Source organism: Amyelois transitella, chromosome 24 (genome assembly GCF_032362555.1).
Source record: "Amyelois transitella isolate CPQ chromosome 24, ilAmyTran1.1, whole genome shotgun sequence".
In the NCBI taxonomy this organism is placed as follows: domain Eukaryota; kingdom Metazoa; phylum Arthropoda; class Insecta; order Lepidoptera; family Pyralidae; genus Amyelois; species Amyelois transitella.
Window position 1 is genome coordinate 3,062,148 of NC_083527.1, and position 27,817 is coordinate 3,089,964.

Below are 27,817 nucleotides of genomic sequence, written 5' to 3' on the forward strand. Positions count from 1 at the left end.
TTAACTCCGACAGGTTAGCAATCTGGTTTGATTTTTGTTTATTTACATTCTCAAGAGATTGAATTGAGAGTGTAAGTTTATAAGTACGTACCTACACTAATTACCTGATTTTCCTAGTCGCCGATACTAAGAATTTATTAATATTGAAAGTAAAAGAAGCACTTTTGACTGATTCATTCTCGTAGCAGAATCGTAGCGCCATCGTAGCACGTTGAAATCTTTTAAACAGTTAACAAAATTTTATAAATAGTTTTTTTCCAATAAAAATTTCAACTTTCACATTCCAATAAAAATTTGACCTTTCACACGTTTCTGTAAAAAAAAACAATCTTTGACGCATGCTTATCTAAAACTGTCTCTGAGCATGGGTACATCCCAAAATTAGGACATATACGTTGATAGATAAATGCGAAAAGTATGAACATTATGTACTTTAAAACATTTTATTTTAATAAGTTTCATATGCTGTCGGTAAAAAATTTTGATGGAATGAATACAAATCAGAGTTAAGTGATGATGGTCTAATCTAATTCAAAGTTCGCGTGTCCGTGGCGTCATATCATTATTATCACATCAGAATTATTTCGAAATATAAATTAAGCAGACCTCTAATGAACAGCCTAGATGTCCAGATATAATTATACAAATGTTATGATCATATGCATATGAAACAACACGTCTATACTTAGATCTCGCAGTAAATTTGTTAACTTCAAAACTTAGTTACAAAAGTTTAAAGGCTTAATTGGCGGCGTGCCATTTAGTTCTTATGTAGGGCTGTCAAATTTTTAATGACAGTATTATTTTTTACAAGTCGTTTTTATTATTTTTAACTAGAGGCCGCCCGCGACTTCGTTCGCGTGGAATCAATCCTGCAGGAACTCCGGGATAAAAAGTAGCCTATATGATGTTATGTTAATCTGGGTCTTTAGCTACCTACATACCAAATTTCATCGTAATCGGTTCAGTACCTAGTTTCAGCGTGAAAGAGAAACAAACATCCATTCTGACATCCTGACGTACTCATAAACTTTCGCATTTATAATATTAGTAAGATAATATCGAATCTGTTTCTGCAGAAGTGTTACATATATTTTTTTTTACTTTATTTTAAACTAGCGACCCGCCCCGTCTTCGCACGGGTGCAAAATTTTGTTATTATACATAAAAACCTTCCTCTTGAATCACTCTACCTGTTACAAAAAAATCGCATCAAAATCCGTTGCGTAATTTTAAAGATTTAAGCATTCAGACAAACAGACTGAAATAGCCGCTTTGTTTTATACTATGTAGTGATTTCTTTTTGTTTTCTGCAGGAGCGTCTCGGCGGCGGCGGGCTGGGACTCGGCGGCGGCGGCTTCAGGAGCGGCGCCCAGCCGTCCCTCGCTGACTTCCAGCCGCCGTACTTCCCGCCGCCGTTCGCGCCTGCCCCTCATCCAGCTAGTCCGCATCATCAACAACAGGTACTTATTGTACTTTATAGTCTTGTAGCGGGAGCATAGTTTCGAGCTCGATTGCCAACAAAAGAAATAAATATAAAGGGGACAAATTACACTAAGTGATTTCAAAATATATAAATAAATAGGGGAAAAATTACACAGATTGATTAAGCCTCGAAGTAAATTCGAAACTTGTGTTACGAGATACTAACTCAACGATATTATATTTTATAATAAATACTTGAAACATCAGAGACCCAGGCTAATCAGTAAAAGTTCTTTTCTCATCATGCTCTGGACGGGATTCGAACCCGGGACCTCTGGTGTCACAGACAGTGCGTACTACCGCTGCGCCACGGAGGCCGTTAAAAAGTAAAAGAAAGTATTTTGACTGGAAACCCGTGGCTTACCACATCACTTTTTGGTGCTGGTCGATCATGAAACTTCGCTGCCTTCGTGACATAAAGGAAACAACCTACGGTAGATTAATGGTGACAGTCTGCTTAGTGGAGGCTCCGTATCACCCCCAGTCAGTCCAAAATCTGACTTAAATCTGATTATTTCAGACTAATATTACTTCATGTTCTACCTTGTTTACGCTCTTAATTCTCAGTTACTTTTCTTGATGTTGCTTCTGAACTATTTGACCAGATTCAATCTCCATTCAATTACCTTGGACATTAAGCTCTATTTAACTGTCATTTACAATAACGATATCTCTTCCATCGCTAAGATTTCAGAATTATTTCTAGACTATATAAGTACTTACAAAAAAAGTTTCTATCACCAACTTTTCTGCATTCGTTCGCAACCTCAACACTCTTCGTTTTCAGAGCCATGGCATGGACTACGGGGGCGGCGGTGGTGGGGGCGCGGAGTACGCACAACACTACGCGCCCCAGCAGCTGCTCCCGCGCCACCACGGGCACCACGAGCCGCACGCGCATCTGCGGCACCACAGGGACCACCACGACGCTATACATGCTCACCATGTAAGTAATACCATATATGGTGTCCTGTATGACAGGTTCCTTCGGATACCTAGTTCAGGCATCAGTTCTCCACAGCAGACCATTCATGCAACTTATGTATATTAGTTATGGTATAGTTAAGACACCAATTGTATTGTTGTGGAGCAAAAAATAAAGTTCATTTTTATTTATTATTTACATACTACATTAAATCACGACTCCTGCCTGAAGAGGTAGGCATAGACTCTATCTTTCCACATGCCACGATCAATGAATGCTTCTTTCGCCTCATCAACCTTCATTACTCTTCATGCAACCTCGTCGGTTTAGCTTGACCTGACTTTTGCCAAGACGTCCCCGATTTGACCAAGGTACATTAAACTATTAAGAGATTGTATACCTAATAGAAAAATAACCTATACAATTAATGCGCTGGGGTTTCTAACCGATGATTATATTTTGTTTATTTTTCATCAAGATAATAACAAAATGAAACAATAATCTGCCCTTATTACTTACAGAATTATACATTATTGTCTTTCTTATTCTATACTTGTTTAAACCATGTTTAAACATTAACAAAAGCTACTTAATATCGATTCATAATCACAAGTCTTCAAACTATTTCCCCTCCGCGCTCCCTCGCGAAAGAATCCCGCCATAGTTGGAACCCTCTGCCAACAAATATGCTAATAAATACTTACCTCCTCAGAAATCAGGGCATTGACGAGTTTCGAATAATTTCCACTAATTTTACGTTCATGCTTCATGTTTAGATGAAGGTTGAGATTATTGAACCCAGAGACTGCACGTATTTCATTTTAAGGATTTTGATAAATAGATAAATCTAAAGTCAAACTATTAGTACGATTTTCCTGTTAAGAATAAAATGTCTGCTTTTTCTAATTTACAAGGAAAGAAAAGAAGCAAACACACAAAACAAAGAGACATTTTGATAACGACAGTTATAATATAAAGTACTAAGTAGGTACAAACGGCATAATATTACCTACAGAATGAAAATATTTTTTTACTTATTAATTCAACAAGAAAATCCAATCGAATCGATATACCCATTATCCATCTTGCCATCTTATTTAATTTTATTTGAATTGTGAAAATACGCTTTCCAAATTCGAATTTTATTCCCTTTAAAACTACCTATATCATAAATATTTTGTGGCCAACAATGAGCATTGGAAGCAAGATTCTCTATGGCCCTACTTTAGCAGATTAGCCGTTGGTAATGTTCCGGTCTTCGAAACCCGGGTATGATGCACAATAGCGGGCGATTTTTCGCGGGAAACTAGATGTCATTTAGTGATTGAACTTCAATTTATGGAACGGCATAATGCAATGCCGATGTACAAAGTTAATAGCGGTGTTATTTTTGTAAAAATTGTTCGAGTCTACTTTAGGTAACTAAGTATTCACTATTATGATTTTTTTTTCCCAGAGATATTTTTCATGTTTAATTAATAAAGAAATTCTATGGTGAAGTGAAGGAGGAGGTGAGGAGGATTGGATATACGCTCTCTATTTATAATAACCACATTACATCATTTTTCAATTTTAAACTTCAAAAGGTATATATTTGATCGAAGCATTAAAAGTACAAACTAGTTAATGTTTCGATCAAATATATACCTACTACGTCTTTTTTTTTCATTAGGTTTGCACAAAACTCATGACGTAGGTATCTCAAACGTCTGATATTCTGGTCTGAAAATAAAAATAAAAAGACAAATAATAAGTGCTTGTCCATATATAACAAGCAAACAGCGTATCTAATAAATAAGATTTAAGTGCCTTGTATCCTCAGATCTTAAATGTACTTTTTTGTTCCAGTTATCCCACGGCGGGTTCAGCTACGGCGGCGGCGACCGGCGGGCGGACTACGGTGCGCGGGAGCAACATGAGCTGGCGCTGCACCATGCGTTACATTCCACGGAAGAAGCGCCGGTATGTGTTAATGTGTGTTTTATTAAAATTTCCTGCCATTAAAGATCGGCCAACTAATAATTCTTTGGCTATGCGAAGGGTGATAAAAATAGTGAAATCTTGTTAGCGACTTGACTTGACGGTGAAACAATTTACTTTTACATAACATTTTTTTAAACAATATATTGAATAATGAGACAGTATGATTAGGAAAAGAGATAGAGTGAGTATTTTAAAATTCCGAGAACCACACGAAATGAGCATAGATAGAATAAACCCTTTATTGCACATAAATTATAACAAAACTACTTACCCTTAACCTACATTATATGCATAGAAGCTATAGTTATATAAACCTTATCATTTTAATTTTAAGTAAACATATAATAAAACGTGATAAAAATGCCAATTAAGCTTATAAAATATCAATATCCTCTGGAAATATGTGCGACGGTCAATAGGAATTTAATAAACATTACCCCGGCACAAGGAATTCATCTTCGATATTTTTGAGAAATACTTCGATAAAAATGTTTTAGGAATAGGGGATGCAAGTTAATTAGAGTAGAAAAATATTGCCTAGCGTTATTTAGTATGGACTTAGGAAGAAGGTATAGGCGACGGTTAACATAGAACTATATTTAACTAGTCTATGCGTATTTAGTTAAGTTTTGTCTTTTACAACCTTTAAAATAAAATTTTAAATCTTATAATTTATCTTTTAAATCGTTATTCTTTCATGTTGGAAAAAAAGACATACAATCAAAAACTTGTGTATTATTTTGTAAAAAAGTAACTGTTTTTATTTTTAAAGAATTATATAATTACATTTTGAACGAATTTGAATTGGCAGACATACTTTATTGATTGGAATTCCATATACATTGTCGTTGTCGCTACGATTGCACGTCGAATAAAACAAACCACCACTGCTGCTAAACTCATTTACTCGGAACTTTCTTTGACTTTATATTAGATACAATGCAAGAAACCATATCGCGTTCTAATATTGAACAGAGCCATCTATGTAACCACACATTAACTATAAGAATTAAACTAAAAATAATTATCTAAAATAGATGGACACTTGTATCACATAAATGCTCACCAAAACAACGTCTCAATTTCCTACGGGGTGGACAGAGTCCACAGACACATTAAATATAGAAAAAATAGAAATTAGGATTACTAATTTGGACATACATAATTAATTTATTGTAATTATTTCAGAACTCAGGCATGGACGACACGAGTGGTTTCATGACGGACCTACCACTATTAAAAAGTGAGTGTACTTACATAATGTATAAAACCTTTATATATATGGTGTCATCTACGGTGTTTGATATTGTTAAATAAAAAAAATAAAGTTTACTGATAAAGGTTATTCCAAGTCTCGATCTATTAATCCATTTAAAGACTTGCCTTTAATAGGGATATTGCATTACCTATTTATTTTAAACTATTGAGGCAATACATAAATCATAGATGGCACACATTTTTTGTATGACCAAAGTCTTAGAAAATCACCGGTACTTGATCAGCCCAAAGATATTTAAATCGAACGAACATCAGATAAAATAAATACATATTATTAACTTATCAAAGATTTTTATTGTTACCTACTCCAACGATGACCCGCTAAAGATAAAACTGTAATTAGACCTCATACCAAACTTATCGGATAGGTGTATCGATTTTTCTAAGTAGATTGTAAAAAAATCCATCTCATTCAACGGCCGAATGAATCGATACAGATGAAATAAAAGTATCGATCAATCAATCTATATTTGAATAGCGTTTCGGAAATGAGTCGTTAAGATCCGAGTGCAATTTGAATGTGGTCATTAAGAACTGTAACTACAATCTTTCTGCTTCAATATTATAGGTATTCTGTTTAATAATACTTATTATAATATAATTTCTATGCTCTATTACTTGTTCAAAACTTTTTGCCATTCGTGTTTAAACTGTGCCGTTACCATTTTTCAAATAAGTAAAAAACTCGGACAGAAATACTTGTACTTATTCCTATGGTAATATTCCAATTTCAAAAGTATAGAACATTTTTTGTGTAATTGGCCACTAATACGACAACGCATTTCTTTTTTATTATTTGAAAAGGCATGGTGTTAAATAGCCAGTATGGTGCAAAGCTAATGACACACTAATGTTTATTGTATTAGGGTTGCCATATAGAATTATTACAATGAGAATAGCGATCACGCTGAGTGCATGTTTGGGGCGTGGCAGTGATTGTTAGAAGTGCTATTGTTAGTATTCCATGTCGGGAATTTGGTAATCACCCGTATTTTTTACACATGTGCACGCACATACTTTTGTTATATTTGAAACGTATTTTTTATAACATTAAATCTAGCTCGTCTTAGTCAAATCTTGTTTAATTAAGTTAATTATATCAAACAACAATGTTAGTGCCGTGTGGTTCCCGGCACCAATGAAAAAAGAATAGGACCACTCCATCTCTTTCCCATGGATGTCGTAAAAGGCGACTAAGGGATAGGCTTACAAAATTGGGATTCTTTTTTTTTAGGCGATGGGCTAGCAACCTGTCACTATTTGAATCTCAATTCTATCATAAAGCCAAATAGCTGAACGTGGCCATTCAGTCTTTTCAAGACTGTTGGCTCTGTCTACCCCGCAAGGGATATAGATGTGACAATATGTATGTATGTATATATGTAACAATGTTGTCAATATAAATTCAGCAGTCTGACAATAAAAATGTGAAAAGCAAACATAAGAGTTAGGACTGATTCTGCGATATAATCATATATACGTCGCCAATATACAGACTTAACTTACAGACAAAGAAACTACTGAGAGTAGGAACGAAGTTGAACATCTTCGAATAAGATAAGTGACAGAAAAAGTGATGCCAACCTATCTGTGAATACCCGTGAGTTAACGCTATAGAACATACAATATTTTTGTAATCGCGCGAACGGAGCTGCCATAATCTAGTTATTATTACATTAGTAAGTAGATTATGGGACACACTTGCGACTTACTTAACAAAAGTTCTTTTTATAAGCTGCCACGTAATAAATCTTATCCCTTGCAGCAATGAAAGGACGAGACGGTCTAGGTGGCAGCGGCTCCTGCGCACCGAACGACGTGTTCTGCTCCGTGCCTGGAAGACTGTCGCTGCTTTCCTCAACGAGCAAATACAAGGTCACAGTCGCAGAAGTTCAGAGAAGATTGTCACCCCCGGAATGTTTGAACGCCTCGTTATTAGGCGGCGTTTTAAGAAGGTGAGGTCTTGGTGAGGTAGTCTTCTTCTTCGACGCCCTGGCGTAAGTCCCGGTGCATCCTTACCTCTCTTAAGTAGAGCCCAGGTTGGTCCTGGATTGGGTAAGTCCGGTTTTTACACGAAACGACTCCCATTGGACCTTCACAACCTTTGCAGGGGAACCTTACCCATATTACATGTTAAAATTTAAGTGATTAAGTCTTCTTCCTCCTGGCCTTAGTCCCAGTCGCATCCTAACCACTCTGGGAGAGGAGCCCGGTGTATACCTACCCTTTGACCATGGATCCTGAATTGGATGAGTCAGGTTTTTGATTTAATATAACACAACTATTGATAGGATATGACATATCCCCAATAACAATATGTAGTTCTGCGGACCCGTACTGTACAGTACAGTCAATGTCTCACACTTGTCCTAATCGTCCAATATTTGACAACGGCGAGATTGCCGTGACTTATTTTAGGGAAACTCGAATGAAGTATTTAACAACCTGAAAGAAGAAATCACAAAAGTAGGTAACTTATTTTACTAATTTATTCTCAGCATTCTAGGTTGTTATGAAATTATAAATTCGCCCAGAAATGTCTCTTTACTCAATGAAGATGTCTAATTAAGTACATTTACTTGTGAATTTTCAAAAACATAGGTACACCTTTTTATAGGAAATTACTACTATATTAACTCTTAAGTCTCGCTTAATAATCAGTAATTTATTCCTTGAAAGGAACATCGGACAAGTAAAATATAATAATTGTCGTATAATTCATCTGCATAATTGAATTTAATAATTACCCCATGAATAATACATTTTAATTAAATTACTACGCACCGTCCTACAAAGTACCGGACGTTTATTTTATTTTTTGCAATGGCAGCACTGCAATGTTCATGGAATAAGGCGCGACCACTAAAAATACGTTTGACTTTCTGCGCTCATTTTGGTCGGTCATTAGATTGTTTTTATAGCGTTTGTCTGTGGTTATGTGGCGGGCTCATGTTAGTATAACATGTATCTACTCGGAATTTATCATAAATAATTACTGGTTTATAAGTTCTAGTGGTTACGGACGAGTTTCAAGTGTTCCATTGTCGCTTGCCGTTTGTCAGTTTTATTAAGAGGACGTTGCCACTGCTTTTTCCTAGTAACTTTTAAGTACCTACTTAATGCTTATAAATATCAAATTAAACACTTTAATAAAATTTTAATTAATTACATACGTAACTTTTTTTTAATTATATTTAACGGATCACCAAATCTTTCATTGAAGTATACTTTTTTAATAAACATTTTTTACACGTTTTCAAATCACACAATCTCAAAGTAGTACCTTAGAGAATATTAAGCACAATAAATCCACGTCTGTCTGAACGTTTAATAGAATTTGGAGCAAACGTCGAGGGCCTCTAATAGCCGTCATTAACATTTAGTTATTTACAAGCACCCATTGTTTAAGTAGTTATAAAATCGATCAAAGATTTCCACCAATATTAAAGTTAATTTTACAATATACATATTTCCTAGCTTTTTGCCAAATAATTTTAAGATGAATGAAAAGTTTGTCCACAATAAAAAAAAACACGAAAACACAAGTGTTTTGTTTTACCTACAATACCAATAAAACAATAATGAGTTTCAGGAAATAAAAAAAAATAAAGAAAGTATATAAAATTTTGGAACGAACACTCCTCCCGACTAAAAGATACTGGCTGTTTAAAAAATAGGATTAGGTTATTTAATTGTCTTTTCTACAAGGGCAACACAGTAAGCAATAAATTGTAAGCAAAGGCCACAGGTAGCAGCTGATCTTCATTTTCGAATATTTCACATACCTTGTCGCCATGTCGTCTTTATGGTAATTATCACTGTATAAAAGTTTATTCGAAACTCTTTAAGCAAAATGCTGGTTGTCATTCGACGGCTATTAAACAGCTTGAGAACCCTAATTTTCATGTCCAAGGGAGAAACACCCTTTCAATTGATTACTTATAAAATGTTATAGCCTCTCATAAGACCTTCGCCCGAATTTGCAGAAGGTGAACACATGTCTCAATAAAACTACGTTTTCAAATAAAACTTAAAGAATTATACATTCTTGCTCTTTATATTTTATTTTTTTAATTGGTCCAATAAAATATAAATAAATAAAATAAATAATACATAGGTACGTTACACTGATTGAGTTAGCCTCAAATTAAAAAAAAGGTATCCTCAATTCACAAGTACTATCAACACTTGTAATATTACTAAAGATATTTATAAATGTAAGGTTGTCTTTAAAAATCACTGAACAAATAGCTACGTCCTCAATAATCTTGTACATCTATACAAAATAAATCACTCGTAAAAATTTCATAAAAAGCAGTATGTCAACATACAAAAGAAACACAACATAACTGTCAAAACACGCGGGCTTTTCTAAATTCAAAAATATTGATACCCATTATATTTAACAACGTAGCCGCGGTTTAATGTTTTTTTTTTTTATTGAAGCAGTAATTGGACATGAGCTAATCTCGCATTTAAATAACGATTTTGAATTGATTGAAGCGATGTGTGAAATGAATAGGTATCTTTTTAATCGAGCACCTATCCCAAAGTAGCATGAACTTTGTTTTTTGTTATAGGAATTTATTGTGAGAATGTATTGTGAAATACCTATTACTTTTATTAATAAATGTCACGAGACAATACAACATGTCATCTTATGTCATTAAAATAACTACCTCTATAGTAGTTTTTAAGGCCTGTCTGAAAATTTATGCCCTGCCTTTTTGTCTCGATATTCACAGGAATCTTAGTAAAGATTTTTTTTATAAGAACAGTAGTTCTTATATAAAAATCTACTACTTATAGAGAAAGAAAATTTTTCGTAGTTCGATGGAACCGACCTTATTTGAAAACAATTATTTTTTTAAATAACTAAATTTCAAAAACTGAAAGATATCTTCCAAATACCACGCGCGAAACTTGAACAAGTAGGTAAGTTAATTTTTAATGCCCTCATGATTCTCCCATTGTCTACATAATTTCTTGAGGATAAAAATGACACCCACGGGCGCGGCTACTTCAAAATTAACCTTTCAACTTGCAAAAAACACCGCATAGAATGAACGGTACTGTTTCCATATTTATCGTATTGGAAATCAAGGAGGTGTACTCGATTGATAATCTCTTTAATCGGACTGTCAGCTATCGATACTAACTCGATACCCGTCGCCATTAGTGCTGTCCAATCTGTCGATTCATCCGATTTAGTTTTCCATTCGATTCTGAATTTCTTTGTTTGGCTCGTTAGCCGATGATTCTTGATTCTATTGTGTATGTCTAAGCGAACGTGTGAAAATATCATAATCAAAATGTCTTTATATTTTTTGTATATCCTACAAATAGAAAATCAATTACGGTTTCTTTGTGGAAGTTATTTGAACGAGTGGCTGCAAGTAACTTTTTAATATACCTATTTGTATAGTTTAAAAACTTAAGAATGTGACTAAACATGGATGGTTTTGGTTTATATTAAAAAAATGCACGATGAATTTTGATTACCTTTGTCATTTCATACTGACATAACTGATTTAAAACGGTTGCATTGCATTAAACTATTATCAGTATATATAATACTACAGGTATTAAACGTACCAATAAAATAAAATAAAATAAAGGTACGTTACGTGCGCTTTTATAACTGTAGTATTTACAAATGTCATACAATATCAAAGCTTAATGAAAGATTACAATATAATATAATTATCGCTTCAGGTTTCTGACATAACTTTATTCATTAGTAAATTAATTACGTTCGATAGTTGAAGATTGAAAGAAAACTGAAAGATTTAATTAAGAATGCAAATTATTTGACCTATAATTAATAACACATAATAAGTATTGTTACATATATATGGTCACGTCTATATCCCTTGCGGGGTAGACAGAGCCAACAGCCTTGAAAAGACTGAATGGCCACATTCAGCTATTTGGCTTAATGATAGAATTGAGATTCAAATAGTGACAGGTTGCTAGCCCATCGCCTAAAAAAGAATTCCAAGTTTGTAAGCCTATCCCCTAGTCGCCTTTTACGACATCCATGGGAAAGAGATGGAGTGGTCCTATTCTTTTTTGTTTTGGTGCCGGGAACCACACGGCAAGGTATTTATATTTATATATTTTATACTTACTTTCAATACCTTAACAAGATTTTCTAAAACAAAATCATTTATACATAGGTAGATACATAATTACATTTTAAAAAATATACCTATTTATAAATACATAATACAGCTATTATTAATACGTACGTAACGCAACATTTTTTTATGTCTAACGTTTAAATATTTTTTTTTATTTCGAGTTACTCTACCTACTAATATTCCAGTAGTCCGCTAAACTCACCTGTCAATAATGAAAGGCTAATAAAAAAAGAAATTCCGACACTTTTTCCAATCAATCAATCTCTAACCGGCCAGCAATCCGTTCACGTACTCCGAAATTATCAAAGAAATTTATGGAGAACAATTTCGTTAACGAGCGTTTATTCTTTTACGCTTAATACTGGTAGCTCGTTTTCATTCAACTATCCGGCATACTGGCAACAACACATTTAAGGTCATATAAAATTGAAAATCGAACTAAACAGAACCCTACTGCATCGAGATAAATTGAATAGGAATCCGGAAGCATTCTACGTTGCGTTTGTTTCGAATAACTTTCTTTCTATGCGTCAATCACGAATTACGCTTTTGACGGTAATCGATAGGTTATCGGTAGTTCGATCTAGCGGCCAGTAGCAACTCTATGACATTACTCGCGCACCCATCATTTGTATCTGACAGTTTGTTTTTTTATTTATTTTTCTGGGTTCAATGACTTTGGGCAATGATCAATGATAAATAGATAGCGTGGCCTCTTGAATGTGTGGCCGTATGTAACGACTTTTTGATGTTTAAAGATTAATGTCTTTATACCGACCATAGTTTTAATATATCTGAGATATATCTCAATTAAGCAAACCTAATTTCATCTATCATTATTAATTTTTCTATTTACTTTAATATATTTCTTTGCGCGAAATACCCAGCAGTTTTATAGTAATATTGCTATATTACTGTATATAACATAAAAATATAAACACTACACTTAATAAACAATACTTATTGATAATTTTTTTTACAGAGCGAAAAGTAAAAATGGCGGCCGTTTACTTCGTGAAAAATTAGAGAAGATCGGTCTGAACTTGCCCGCAGGCCGGCGGAAAGCAGCCAATGTAACATTGCTCACTTCATTAGTAGAAGGTACGATTCTTCACATTCTATGGTAACAATTACAGTATCAATAAATATCATCCTCATTTTCTTGTCTTTTGTCCCTTTTACACTTCCTACTTCTACAGCCCTGAGTAGCTACTTAATTGTGGTACATCCAAGGTAAACCATTGACATTTTCGCGTACTCAAAGGAGAAAATGATCTTAGTATAAGACATACATAAATACACTGAGGGAATTTTGCTGATGAATTTGGCTCTTTGGCTAACAAAAGAGGTTAAGCTTAAGCTAACAGCTTTGATATAGTCTGTTCGCTAAGATAATTCTCATTTAAACGGCGATGTTAATTTTACATACTGCATGTATATAAATCCTTGTTCACAGCTGAAGCAGTACACTTAGCCCGCGACTTCGGCTACGTGTGTGAGACAGAGTTCCCTGCGCGGGCGCTGGCGGAATACCTCGCGAGGCAGTACGCCGAACACGACGCCAGGCGGCGCAGGGATTTGCTGCAGGCCACCAAACAGGTATAATGACCACAAAATCTGCGTGGGATTCGCAATAAATATATAAGCGAACGAATGGGTTAGACTAGTTAAGCAACTACAATTTTGGGTCAACGAAGGTTGGCACCACGTTTGCACGAACATTAGTTGGTTCTCAAGTGTTGGCGTTCGGTAGACAATCCAGAACCAACGAAAGCTTGCAAATCCATTGGTTTCTTAACTTTCATAATACTGATGGTGGTAAAACGGGACATAAATTATTGTGACATCACCAAACCATGGCTCTACCAACCTTTCGGTAAAAAGGCAGAACCAAAGCAAGTCAGTACCTAAATCTATTGGTTCCTTAACTTTAATAATATTGATGATAGTAGTACGGGATACACTTAAATTTGCCTTCACGAAACCATCGTTCTACTAACCTTTCGGTTATTCGAAAAATTTCATTCATAAAATTTTATTAAGAAATCAAAAGCACGAGAATTCTGTGTGCCTTTAGTTTAGTTGGAATGGTATAAGTTATACTTTATTATAAATCCACAGGTGACGAAGGAGCTGATGGACCTTCTAAATCAAGATCGGTCGCCGCTGTGCAACACACGGCCTCCGCACCTCCTAGAGCCAGCCATCCAGCGACACCTCACGCACTTCTCCCTCATCTCCCACGGATTCGGGGGTCCCGCTATAGTGGCTGCTCTTACTGCTATACAGGTAGTACTATCATTCTCTGAAACAGGTGGGGTATCTATGTATATCGTTGTCTATGAGAGACGGGTCTTTACTGTACAACACATGGCCTCTGAATCTATTAGAGCCGGCCATTCAGCGACATTGCACACAATTCTTCCTAACTTTTCACGGGTTTGACGGTCCGAGTTTCTATCATTTCCACTTTAAACCAGCCTTTTTGCATTAGGCGTCAGTGCTTACTTGGTTTAACGACAGAAATTAATGGAAGGAATCCACATTTCTCATTAATAATTGACAAATGAATGGAAATATCTGTGGGTAATACTATGAACAAACTTTGTGGTGCAGAGGTAGTGCGCTTTTCTGTGACACAGTCGGTGTCGGGTTCGAATCGAATCCCGGCCATAATGAGAAAATAATCAATCTCAATCTGTGAAATTTGTCCCGTAAAACTAAATTTATTTTTAAAGTACTTTTATTTTTTCCACAGAATTTCCTGAACGAATCACTGAAACATTTAGACAAGCTATATCCCCAAAGCGGGATGGTGTCTTCGTCAATGGACAAGACGAAAATGGACCCAGACATCAAGAAGTAACGAAAAATCAACGTGGAGTCTACAGGATCAACTTGAAGAAGTTTGAAAAGGACGACCACAACCAAATAATACTTTATCCACGATGGATAACGGTTCTTGATCGGAAGAAGCAACATGTGGGGTCTAGCGGATTGACAAATGAAGAGAAAAATTAGCGGTGACATTTGTAATTGGCTGGTTGAAAAAAAAAATTACGTGTACCAAAACGGCAGCAAAATAAATTGATCGAAAGAAAAATTTTTTTTTCGCTCGACTTATTTGTTTTGATTGCCAGTACTGGATGTATCATTTCTTTGGAATTTTAAAAAAAATAAACTTAAAAATATTTTAAAAAATCTAAGTTTTAAATTGAGTTCCGAATTTTGGTGCCAAAAAACCAACCGCCAATGAAAAACAACGCCCTTAAAACTGCCAATGTGAGATTGCGTATTTATTTTTATGAAAGTCTGCGAGCCCATACAAATAAAGTGCAATTATAATACTCAAGATTGTGAGAATATGTACATATAGAATTATAACTAGTATTAATTAAGCATTTATATCGTAATCAGTTTCATTCAAACGCGTATATTTTTACAGAAAATAGATTTTCATCCACCGCAATAAGGACACATATCACGTTTGTATATAATATAGAACTAAATAATATCGGCGGATTCATTCTGCGTAATAAATAATATTATTTGGCTTGTCTAGAGTTGGTAACAAGCGAGGATTTACAGGATAAATTGAGGAAAAAAAATAGTACAAAACTTAATCAAATAGTACCTACTTAATTTTTTTGTTACAAGATTTTTACTTAAATTCTTGTATGTTTGAGTTTTAATTAACCTCTCCAATAAATGTCTTCACAAACAAATCCCTCGCTGTTAGTAACTGTTGACTTTGCCGATTTCGAACAAACCAGTGAAAATATTTAGTTAATTAGATTTAGTATTGCTAGTGATTCAATGTGAACGTGTGCCAATTAGGTTGTCATTGGAAATACGGCATTATTTCCAACGAGTAAGTATTTAATATTTATTATTGTGTCATGTACATAAAATTTGCTGTTTCCTTGCCTAAATAGTTTTAATTAAGCGTTTTAGCCATATTAGGGTCGTCACATCGGGATGGGTGTGGAAAAAACAAAGTAAAGTTTATAGTACAATTATAAAAACAAGAATATCAGCAAATTAAGCCTGATTGTTGAATGTTTTTAATGAGTATGTGGCGGTTCTCTACGCCACAAGTCACAAAAACAAAATCACGCTATCAAAAACAGCGAAAAGGCTAAGGCTAGAAAGTTTTTTTTTTAAACTCCCCAACAAATCCAACAGCCGGCCCTAACCGCGTCCGATGTGTGCCAACCCTTAGTCCAATTCGGCACTAGATCGAATTTTAATCTGTGAAATATTTTAAAGACTAATATTAAAATTTAAAATTGTTTTTAAATAGATACCTAATAATTTGACTTGCTCAAAAGCTAGGCTATTATTTATTTCAACGTTAAAATTGAAAATAATTTTTATTAATGAAAATTTACAACTTTTCGAAATTAAAATATTAAAAAAATTACATAAACAAATACATTTGGTATGCATAGATAAATATAACATTATTATTGTGAAAACCATGAAATGTTCGCCACAAACCTAATACAACTATAACGTTGAAATAAATAAAATTAAAAAACTTTTTGTAAAATTATTGTGCCAAACCTATTTCTTGTGAGCGTGTAAAACATTTTTTGTTTTCTTTTTTAAAATTTTTTGTATATATTTTGCCGTTTATTGTAATTTAAATAAATAAGTTTTTTAGGGTTACATTTCTATTGTACAATGATCTAATTTATCATCAATTTGTTCTGAATACCTCATCGTATTAAGATATTTTTTAAAACCTTGTGTTTTAGCCAATGATCTTAAATTCAATAGACCAAATACTTACAAAACCTTAATAGACATTATGTACAAAACTGAGTTTATAAGTTCAAAAGCTATCAAAAAGTAAGCCTGACACTTATCTCATTTTTCAAATAAAAAAATTGTTGTCAAACAGTCAGCGTAAAATATTCAATCGCAATAATTGTTTTTTCTTTAAAAATCAACATGACTGAAATTAATCATGCAATTCTTAAATTTTTTATTATTAAAAAAAACATTCCAATTACGAAATTATATTAAGGCCTTATCTCTCGCATTCATGAATCCGTAGGGGGCAACACGTGCATTTTGTGTCGTTTGAGTTTGTATGAAACACAACATGTGTACAAATATTAGTTTCCCCTGCAAGGTTGCGGAGGTCAGATTATGTACTTACTCGAAGCGACTCCCATCTGATCTCCGCAACCTATGCAGAGGAACCTAAACTCGTATTGGATCCTATTTACGAATCCAGTTGCCTGAATGTTCAGCGAGGCTGGCTGGCATTGCACGCGCGACGCCGTTTTCATCACGCGATAAACTATCCCTGTCCCGTTTCACTTCATAATAAAAAGCGAAACAGCGATAGTTTATCGCGCGATTAAACGGCGGTTCACGTGCCATGCTGCCGGGGCTGATCATCTCCTAACAGACACTAGTCCCTTCCGGTTTCTGAGTGTGATTGTGATGGTTTGGAAGATTCGGTTATTAAATGAAGTATGTGCCGAATGGCTTTTTTAACGCCAGCTACATTCAAAATACTTATTGGTTGGTGTTTAAAAAGTCGTTTATATCCATAAAAAAAGTCCTTCGTTGGAACGAATTGTACCTACATTGTGTATTTGGTTTCTTTGTGGAGTAAAAGAATGATGTTAAAATTTTGTTTTATTATGAGTATTCCTTGAATGTGGCTTCGCTCGACTTTACCATTGGGCTATTCACGAACTTCGGTAACGCGTATTATATAATAAATATGCTATAATAAATTTAGTGAATAGTCCCACTGTATCGTAACTGTGATCATCAGTGGGACATGGGCGAGACCACCAAAAATGGCAACCATAGAAAAAGTTTATAAATACAAACAAAACTAAAATGGAATCTCTTCTACATCTCATTAAAAATTTAAGTTATCAAAACTTCGAAAAAATTGTTTAGATATCTGTTGGAGCAAGGTCCGGGGAGTACGGTGGATGTCTTAGACATTCCAATTGAAGCTCGTCTAATTTGGTCGCCGTCTGGCCTGCAGTGCGTGGTCCAGCGTTGTCGCGAAGCAGTACCTAGTGGCGTGGAGCGATCGGCCAGCCTCGGTTGTTTAGCAGCTAGCTTTTCCAACATGCAATTGCGGACAGAAAATCTAAAAAAAAAAACAAATGAATGACGGTTAACGAACACACAAATAAGTACATACATTTATAAATAGCTGTATAATCCCTCGAGTTATCACAGTTTACATAATACAGCCTGGTGAAAACCGACGGACCGACAGCTGAGGCTTAGTTATTGTTTTACTGTTTTTACCTTTTAGGTACGGAACCCTGAAAAGGTTAAACCAAACCGAAGAAAAAAAATAGTACAAAACTTAATCAAATAGTACTTATTTTTTTTGTTACAATATCTATTTTTACTTAAATTCTCATATGTTTGAGTTTTAATCAACCTCTCCAATAAATGTCTTCACAAACAAATCCCTCGCTATTAGTAACTGTTGACTTTGCTGATTTCAACAAACCAGTGAAAATATTTAGTTAGTTTAGTTATTAGATTTAGTATTGCTAACACAGTATTGGCACACGTTCACATTGAATCACAATGTGAACGTGTGCCAATTAGGTTGTCATTGGAAATACGGCATTATTTCCAACGAGTAAGTATTTAATATTTATTATTGTGTCATGTACATAAAATTTGCTGTTTCCTTGCCTAAATAGTTTTAATTAAGCGTTTTAGCCATATTAGGGTCGTCACATATACATCGTTACATAGGGATGGGTGTGGAAAAACAAAGTAAAGATTACAGTAAGTACAATTATAAAAACAAGAATATCAGCAAATTAAGCTTGATTGTTGAATGTTTTTAATGAGGCTTAGTTATTGTTTTACTGTTTTTACCTTTTAGGTACGAAACCCTAAAAATGTTAAACCAAACTTTTATTTTCTATCTATATAAATCTGTTTAACCAAGAAATTGCTTGGCTTCAGCATAAAAGATCCATACAGGAACGAGCTTATTGCGTTTCACAAGAAGTATGCTTGACATCATCATGTGCCTTTTTGATTAGGTGTAAGTAGGTATTATCATGGTATCATTGACGAAACAGTGTCTACTCTACTTCGCAGTCTGAAGAACTTATTTTAGCTATTGAATGAACTAAAGTCTTTCTGTGCTGCGTACCATTCGATCGAAAAAAATGTCAGATTGTCATTTTATTATGTCAAATGTCGTCTCAAGAAGCGTTGCCGAACTATCGATAGGAACAAGTTTTACTATCGATAATCGACCTCGGAAATCATCTGCAATATCAATAAGCCAAACGATACTATGGATAGTACTGATACTATGTAAAGGCCAAAACTATCGGTAGTATTGTTGATGGAATGGGTAAGGTGCCCGGTTCAGATGCGTGATGCATAAAAAGGTAAATCCATCTCGACAATGTACCAATGACTAATTTCAAAGATATGTAGGTACTAATAATTTTAATACTAACCAATACTCTTATAATGAGGGAAAACATCGTGAGGAAACCTGCACATTCAGGCAACTGGATATGTTACCATGAATCCAATACGGGTTATGTTTACTTGCAAAGGTTGCGAAGTTCAAATGGGAGTCGCTTCATGTAAAAACCTGACTCTAGAATCCATGGTCTAAGGGCTCCTGGACTCCCCTCCAGAGAGATGAGGATGCAACCGGGACTAAAGCCAGGAAGAAGAAAGTATTTTGTTGCAATTAGAATTGACTGGTACCTGAGCTATCGACAGTCCCATAGATACTATTGCATCTACACAACTATCGATATTCTATCGATGGACTATCGATTACGGATGGCGAATTTCTTTCCGAAAAATCGGTTTTTAAATTGATCTGAATCGAATTAAATTTTGTAATTTTTTGTGAATCAAATTTAATGTTAATATATTCTCTATGAAAAACAAGACGGATGACATAATAACTGATCTCTTACCAGTAAAATCGGTTTTTTAAGTTCTACGAAAGGGATAATAAAAATCATTTATTACCATATTGAAGTCAAATCAGGTATGAAAGAAGACAATTTTATTTTTAAAAGGTATTTTTTAAATGAAAAATTTACATTCCTTAGATTTATCGATCTCAGATCATACTATCGATGGTGGTCTATCGATCGGCAACACTAAATTAGCAATATTTTAAATAATTCAGTCATTGACAAAATTCTTTCATAGTTACCCGCGCTTTGTCGACTTTTCACTTTTTATATAATTTCTGCAGTTTTTACTTAATTCTCAGGTAATATAAAAGTTAATCATGGATGTCACAGTTGAACCCGAAGTTCTGAAAAATTGTTTCAAGTTTGAACATGTATTATACCACAATTTATCGATTGTTTACAATCAGAACACCTCAATGGTAATATTATGGAATAAATTCCAAATATTTGTGCATGAAAATCGTAATTTGCAAAATTTAGCTAAATTACTAATTCCTGAGTTTCAAATCCATCAGTTGATACTCACAGAAAACTATATATTATGTTTAGACATGAGTGGCCATATACATACAATATCGCTGAAGTTTAAGAAATCTGCTCAGAAGCGTACAAGAAATTGTTTCCAGCCTCGGGAGCGAAATGTCAAGTGTTGTTTTCTCAACCTGCAGAATGCTCTAATAATCAAATATGTTGGAAATGAAATATTTTTATGTTTACATAAAATTGATGCAGATTTTACTCTAGACAAAAAAATTAAGTTGACATATTCCAGTCAATGGCCTTTACCAGAGCCAGTTCTGGGAAAATGTTTACTAGTGTGTCATAATATAAATGAAGAAGAATTTGATCGAATCAAGCAAATATATAAAGCAAGAATCATGCCTGAAGATTCGAAAGTAGTTATTATTTCATTTGATAGGCTAACAATGTTCAGCTGTCTGTTTAGTCACCACATGGATGAAGAAGTTGTACCTTTGATTAAACTGCACACTTGCCCTTCTGAAATATGTAGTATAGATGTTTTAGAGGATTTAACAATCTTAACATCTCTTAAATCGGGAACATTAATACAATTTGATCTGAAAAACAGTGCCAAGGAACCAAATGTTACGCATTTGACTGTTGCTATAGATAAATGTATAAATATGAAGGATACATTTATTTACTCTGATGGCTTGACTCTGTGGAAAGCACATAAACACCTCACTGATGATATTACATTCCAACAATTTATTTTTAAGCTAGTCAAAGATTTTGTGGTCTGTGGAGACCAACTAATTTGTACTACTTATTCAAACCTAATTTATATTCTACACATAGATGATGAGGCTGCATATGTTAAATCATTATCTACAGATGAATATTGTAAAGCAGAGACTGTTTTCACTAATACCGAATATTTGTATAAAACTTTAGAAGAAATAGAATTGAATAATGATTTGGTAAAGAAAATTAAAGAAGAAGGAAATTATTTAACTGTTTTAGCATTGTCCTATAGAAAAGATATTATGGATACCATTGTACAACAAAAAGTAAAAGTTTATGAGAAATATGAAGATGTTTGTCTAGAGCATAGAGATTTATTGCTCACCGACCACATGGAAGAATACTTTGATAAAGAAGCATATCTATTTCTAATAAAAATCTCAACAAAAGTTCTACAACAAATGTTCAGCAATATTATATCAAACTTATTCAGTGATTTGCAACTACATTTTTCTTACTTCTTAGATATGAAATTGATAAAAACAACTAGTCTGAAACTCAATGAAAACTTAAAGATGCTTCATTTGCTTACATCATTGAAGGTTAAAAATTGCGATATTTCTGAAATAAATATAGTTATTAGATTGATTTCTAGCTTGCCAGGGTCACACGACCGGAAGCAACTGCTCTGGACCTGTTTATATGAAAAACATATTTCATTGAAATCTGAACATTTTATAAAACCTGATACAACTTCAGCCCAAATTATTAATTTAGCTGACACTAAAGATAATTTAGAACAATTGATAGCTAAAGTGGAACATAATCGGCACAAGCATTTGTTCAGATTTGTAGATGCATCTAGTCACTACATTGAGGGTACTGATTGGTCCATGTATTTAAAACTACCCACAAATTATAGAGACTTGTTTGTGGAAAGTCAAATAATCAAAGAACATTTAAATCCCATAACTGCAAATTTTCTGATAAGACAATACACTTCTCAAGAGTTTTTAGAGTCAACAAGTGAATTTTTCCTCCAAATAGGCAAAGAAAAAGTGAAAGTACAACTTAACATGGACTTTTCATTTCCATTATTGCAAGTGTCAAGTCAAAATGTCCTTTTAGCTTTTAATATAAGGAACCTCTTTTCCAAATTAATCTATAACGATTTTGGGAACCTTGACTGTACAGCCAAAGAATATGTTAATCATGTTTTATACAGTGTCAACGAGGTATGTATCATGAAAATACTAATAAACATCAGTACCTACATAAGCCATTTTATCCCTAGGTATTGTTTCTTTAGACATTATTTTCCAAAAATATTATGTAGGTACATCTATTTCTTTAAAAATGTTTAGTATAAATATATTACAATGTAGGCTTATACCGTTAGGGATAAGGACGTGATTATGTGTATTGAGTACATATTTATGTAGGCTGACACTATTATAAAGAACATAATAATGCTGCCTACTTGAATTCGAAACTAACTTATTGGCGGGAATTTAAACGTAATTTTTTTTCATAAAAATTTTGCTTTTGGTTTATCTAGTGTTATTTTTTTTATTTTGTTATGTTGAAGTCAGAAACTATCCAAAAAGGCTCGACTGGCTGTGCACAGGGGTGTGTTGGTCCCGACATTAATGTATGGGAGTGAAAGTTGGGTATGGCAAAAGAAGCACGAAAGCAGAATAAATGCAGTGGAAATGAGTGTTAAGGAGTATGCTGGGTGTGAAATTGAGTGACCGGATAAGGAACAGCGTGATAAGGGAATGTTGTGATGTGAAAGAAGATGTAGTTACAGGAATAGAAAAAGGTATGTTAAGATGGTTCGGTCATGTGGAGAGGATGAATGAAAGCAGGTTGACTAAGCAGATATACAAGGAGAGTGTGGAGGGAAAGGTCGGAGCGGGAAGACCAAGACGAACGTATCTTGATCAAATTAAGGACGTCTTGGTAAAGGGTCAGGTCAAAAGTACCCGAAACCGCCGAGCTTGCATGAAGAGAGTTATGAATGTGGATAAAGCGCTCTCTGCCTACCCCTCCGGGAGAGGCGTGATTTTTATGTATGTATGTTATGTTGAAATATACATATACACCATTTTGTATTTCAGAACATGCAAAGGGATATAAAAGCGTGCATAAAGGAGCGCCGCCCTATAGAATTATTCAAAGCTGTTGCGGATAATTTTGAGAAAAACGTTATCGGTTCTTTACCTATCTAAATATGGAAGTTTTAAGCAAAACATATTTTTATAAAGTCCCTTTTTTGTTATTTTTATACCTTCGTACTACGAAGTCTGTGATCAATAAATTGTTATTTTTGTATGAAGTTATATTATTTTTTTCTAGTTATTAGTATACATGTCTCATTTTGTTTCCAGTTGCCTGAATGTGCAGGCTTCCTCATGGCCAAGGTAGGATTTCGACTGTCTCCATGCGCCTAACTAAGCAAGCGGGGCCCAGGGTCAGGTTAAAAAAGTAACAGGTGCAAAAACATTCTCTGCCAGGCAACCCTTAGAAAATGGCAACAGAAACAAAAAATGGGCTATCCTACGGGGAAAAATGGGACGTGATATACTTGTGTACGATTACTTTTACGAATCAAAATAAAACCAAAGCATAGTTGTTAAAATCTATATTATTAGACCATTCTCCTCAACAGCTCGTTGATCTTATCTTCGCGGTTTCCGAAGTCTCCGCCGTCGACGTAATGGATGGTCTTTTTGCGCCAGCCCCCGGTCGGGTTGTTCAGTTTGAATGGCCACAGGAAGTTGCTGGCGTACTGTAGAAAAAAGTAATAGTTGAAAAATTCGCAACACCGAGACGATTTCTCAAAATTGAAACATTACATTACATTACACCTTTATCGCGTCATAAATTTATACTTTGCAGGTTCTTTTAACCAATTTTTCCCATAATTTTATTTTAAAAAGCAGCTTTTCCGCGTCTTTTCGCTAACAATCTGTTTCATGAAAGCTCCCCTATATTGTTCCCTTAGAGGGATGTACGTAGAAAATGTTGTATACTAGTACAAGGCCAACACTTCCGAAAAAACCTTATTCAAATCAAGGGAATAGGTTTGCATTATGCAAGTACAAATATACAGACAGACAGGAGCTCTATAATCACATTTATAAAAAAAAGGTTATAAAATCTGTTATACCTTGAACTTATCTCCAACTGTGAAGATCTCATGGATCAGGTCCTCCACGCAGATGATGTCGTTCTTGCCGAGTTTCTCCTCGACGATTGTGTTGGACGCGATCGGCATGCGCTGGCCCTTCACCTTGGCGAAACCGCGTTTGTATACCAACTGGAATATTTACAATTTGTTTTAAATAATAAAATAAAAAAGGAAATCAAGTGACATGGTGCTTAGCTTAACAAACACATTATCTTATTGGGAAAAACCATATATATGATTTTTTGTTACTATTCTTAGTGATAATGTGGAGTTGTTTAGTTAAGCGAACCCTATTAGAATAGCAAAATCATGCCTCTATCCCGGAGGTTTAGGCAACGACTACATCTTTCTAAATGTAATAATGCATTGTATACACACCTCCCGCACGCTCTTGAGGTTGGGGTACCCCCAGGTGATGTAGGGCTCCGCGATCCGCAGCATGTTGACGGTCGCTTTGTTGAGGCGCACGAACACACCGTTGTTGATCTGTCTCAGCCTGAACAGCTGGAGGACTTTGCGGACCTGGATAAATAGATAATTTCATTATTTTTTATATATAACCAACTCTTACACTAAAATTTCCCTTCTTCCGGTCCCTATAGAAAAACTAAAAAACTCAATACCCTTTTCCAAGGTCTGTTTGTAACCAATCAAATTCCTGTGGGAAAAAACTCTTCCTGCGTTTGTCCTGGGGTTGCAATCTATGATGACCTTATGATTCAGAGAGGGTAGGTCGAAAATAACATGAAGCAAATACTGTCTGAACTCGTGACCCTGTCAGGAATCTTAGAATATCCCAACATTGACATTTGTTTTTCTTTAGAATTTCTGTATTTAACATTATAAGAATATTGCTCGTAACTGGCTGAGATTTTTTTACAAGAGTTGTTTAAAATAAAATAATTAAAAGGATCTTCTCTTCACTTACCTTTGGTGAAACCTGGTTGATACCACGAATACGGATAACAAACGCAAGCTTGGCTTCACCGGGAACATAGTAGTTGCCACGGTTGCGTGCCTGTAATAAAAGAAATTTGTTATAATTAAAAAAGAAAAGAGTATTGATTAATGGCATTTAGATCTATATTCATAGATATAAATTTCTATAAGGTACCAACACAAGGAGCTAAAGAATATTGTTTATGGTAAAATGCTGCAGAATAGAGGATTTTATGACAGACAGCCTTGCACTTACTTTGAGGGTAACTCAATCTGTCTTATTGGTCCGGTATACCTATATTGATTTATTATTTTATTTATTATTTTTTTAAAGAACACATAAAACCATGTATATTATATACATACAATGATATTTTTTTGTTTAATAGCTATGCACTATTTCTTGTTACTGTGTAAATTCTGTACAATAAAAATATTACAAATAAACATAATATGCAGAAAAAAGAAACCACTTTCAAGCATTGCTGAATACATCCCTTTAGGCTGAAAAGCTAGCCAAAAAGTAGCAGGGATGAAGTATCCAAGTTTAAATCAATCCTCTAAGTCATCTTACATCATTCATGTAAATGGTGCCGTGTGGTTCCTGGCACCAATACAAAAAAGAATGGGACCACTCCATCTCTTTCCCATGGATGTCGTAAAAGGCGACTTAGGGATAGGCTTACATATTTGAGATTCTTTTTTAGGCGATGGGCTAGCAACCTGTCACTATTTGAATCTCAATTCTACCCTAAAGCCAAATAGCTGAACATGGCCTATCAGTCTTTACAAGACTATTGGCTCTGTCTACCCCGCAAGGGATATAGACGTGATTATATGTATGTATGTAAATGGAAATACCATGGGCTTCATGAAGAATCTCAGAATTGAGACTGAAATTGATCAAGCTCTTTCTACAGCTTATCACACCAAAAACTAACCACAATCAAGTTGTATTTGCAGTTTTTTTTTTAATTATAAATGAATTTACTTCTTTAAGGAAGAAATAGATATCAAAGCTTTCCAATTTCTCATATTATTTACCTGTCTTGCTAGCCTAATTTCATCACGTTCCCTGATGCGGTACTCCTTAACATACTGTTCTGCTCTCTTGAAGATCTCCTTCTTCTTCTTGATGGCAGCTGAACGCCTCTTGAGTGTGACCTGTTGAATTAATACATGTTAGAAAATTCATAGTATAAATAATAAATTAAGCTCTTAAGAGTACAAAATCAGATTTGAAAGTTAACAGCATCTTATTCAGATGAACTATGCCTTTGAATTTAGGAATCATCATTCAGGAGACATGAAGATGTACATTTTGTATGAGTAAGTTTGTATAAAACGCTTGTTATTGGGACTGTCATTGAAAATCACAACCATCAACCACCTAGAGTTTGCCTTCCTCTTAAATGCTCAAACAAACAAAATAGTTAAATCTCATTTAGTAATATTTAATGCATAGACTTTAAGAAGGGCCAAGTACAGGTAATTTGAAAGCTGTACTGGAAGTGTTAAAAACTTCTGAAAAAAAATCATGGTATACAACTCTTGATGGTTTCACTAAGCAGAATACACAAGTGTTGAATATGGTTTACAATGCGTTTGTATTTAATATTAATAGAATTTACCTGGACACGGCGAGCCCTGAGAGCTTCCCTCCTCTTGCGGTGCTTGAGCACAGACTCTGGCACCGCCGGCAACTTCTTACTGCCCTCCTTGCCCTTTGGTGCCGGCTTGTCAGCAGGCTTCTTCTGTGTAACGGCAACCATCGTGCTGAAATGCAAATATTCACTATAAAATTTTTGCACTTTTCACAACTACTTGTGTTACTCCTATAATAATTAAATATTAAACAATTGGCACATAAAACAAATTTATTTCTGAGTTATCTAAGTTCTTGTAGCAGTCTGTAGGTGTAAAAGAATGGATCTTAACATGACATCAAATTTAATTTTTCATCAAATTTTCAACTTCTGTGCAAATATTCGTGTTATATAGTTTGTTTTTATTCATGATAAATTGAAATGAACCACGTTAAGTAACTGCGTTGTCAGCATCCAGGATGCAAGACTATCATATTAGATACCTAGATACTGACAATCATCAACATTTGTATCAGTAGGATTTTATGTATAGAGTTTAAATCAAACCGCCATGTAGTTTTATTTAATTTTTATATGAAAATTGAAGTAGACCAAAAATAATGCTAGAAAGACTGGCATGTTTTGAGAGGTTAGGTTGATAAAATATTATTTTTTTTGAAAAGTCAATAAACAGAAATTTTTAGGAAATAATGTATAAATAATTAAGAATTACGCATCATCAATAAAATATTAAGTTTCAATCATAAAAGATACAAAAATCAACAGAGGCGGCGTGACCCTATGGTATCAAGATTGACATCACTTTTCACAAATAAATCACATTAATTTGTTACATACTGACACTAAAGTATAATTACTTGTAATCTTATGAATTAAATAGCACCAATTATTATATAAATTTCAAGATTTTTAACCACCTGCGAGGTAAAACTCCACGCGGCACGTGTGTCAAACTCTGAAAAGAACGTAAGTAAAATTGAACTTCCGGTAGCCGCCATATTGTTTGATTATTGCAACACTTAATTAGCGTTCAAAAACGTGATAAATATTTTGTTTTGCTCAATAACTACATGTGTATAAATTATGGAACAAAA

At 34.4% G+C, this 27,817-nt stretch overlaps 3 protein-coding genes and 1 long non-coding RNA gene across 6 annotated transcripts in view; 2 read left to right on the plus strand and 2 right to left on the minus strand.

Annotated features, from left to right (window-relative positions):
* Nucleotides 1–16,395, plus strand: part of LOC106135856 (transcription factor AP-2-epsilon) — a 62,746-nt gene extending 46,351 nt beyond the window's left edge. For both annotated transcript variants that reach the window (XM_060951312.1, XM_060951313.1), the window contains exons 2-10: nucleotides 1,317–1,463; nucleotides 2,273–2,431; nucleotides 4,259–4,372; nucleotides 5,582–5,636; nucleotides 7,437–7,626; nucleotides 12,797–12,915; nucleotides 13,271–13,413; nucleotides 13,936–14,103; nucleotides 14,573–16,395. In XM_060951312.1, the coding sequence (XP_060807295.1) occupies nucleotides 1,317–1,463; nucleotides 2,273–2,431; nucleotides 4,259–4,372; nucleotides 5,582–5,636; nucleotides 7,437–7,626; nucleotides 12,797–12,915; nucleotides 13,271–13,413; nucleotides 13,936–14,103; nucleotides 14,573–14,680 (1,203 nt within the window). In that variant the 3' untranslated portion in view covers nucleotides 14,681–16,395. The remainder of the gene's footprint in view (nucleotides 1–1,316; nucleotides 1,464–2,272; nucleotides 2,432–4,258; nucleotides 4,373–5,581; nucleotides 5,637–7,436; nucleotides 7,627–12,796; nucleotides 12,916–13,270; nucleotides 13,414–13,935; nucleotides 14,104–14,572) is intronic.
* Nucleotides 13,309–17,943, minus strand: LOC132903308 (uncharacterized). The gene is made up of 3 exons (XR_009657377.1): nucleotides 17,865–17,943; nucleotides 13,957–14,119; nucleotides 13,309–13,431 (listed from the first exon to the last, which is right to left on the minus strand). It is a non-coding gene; the product is annotated as an uncharacterized LOC132903308 (long non-coding RNA).
* A 1,767-nt stretch (nucleotides 17,944–19,710) lies between these two features.
* LOC106135875 (uncharacterized) lies at nucleotides 19,711–23,301 on the plus strand. Its single transcript, XM_013336276.2, has 3 exons — nucleotides 19,711–19,846; nucleotides 20,078–22,219; nucleotides 23,105–23,301. Exons 2-3 carry the CDS (start codon nucleotides 20,096–20,098, stop codon nucleotides 23,213–23,215), a joined length of 2,235 nt encoding a protein of 744 aa, XP_013191730.2. The 5' UTR covers nucleotides 19,711–19,846; nucleotides 20,078–20,095; the 3' UTR covers nucleotides 23,216–23,301.
* A 312-nt stretch (nucleotides 23,302–23,613) lies between these two features.
* Nucleotides 23,614–27,781, minus strand: LOC106135945 (large ribosomal subunit protein uL30). 2 transcript variants are annotated; one of them, XM_013336365.2, is made up of 7 exons: nucleotides 27,641–27,781; nucleotides 26,748–26,892; nucleotides 26,161–26,280; nucleotides 25,106–25,195; nucleotides 24,556–24,699; nucleotides 24,157–24,306; nucleotides 23,614–23,775 (listed from the first exon to the last, which is right to left on the minus strand). In XM_013336365.2, exons 2-7 carry the CDS (start codon nucleotides 26,886–26,888, stop codon nucleotides 23,635–23,637), a joined length of 786 nt encoding a protein of 261 aa, XP_013191819.1. In that variant the 5' UTR covers nucleotides 26,889–26,892; nucleotides 27,641–27,781; the 3' UTR covers nucleotides 23,614–23,634. The 2 variants fall into 2 exon arrangements, with proteins under 2 accessions (XP_013191819.1, XP_013191821.1); XM_013336367.2 differs by having other exon boundaries at nucleotides 27,581–27,712.
* Between the last annotated feature and the right edge of the window lie 36 nt (nucleotides 27,782–27,817).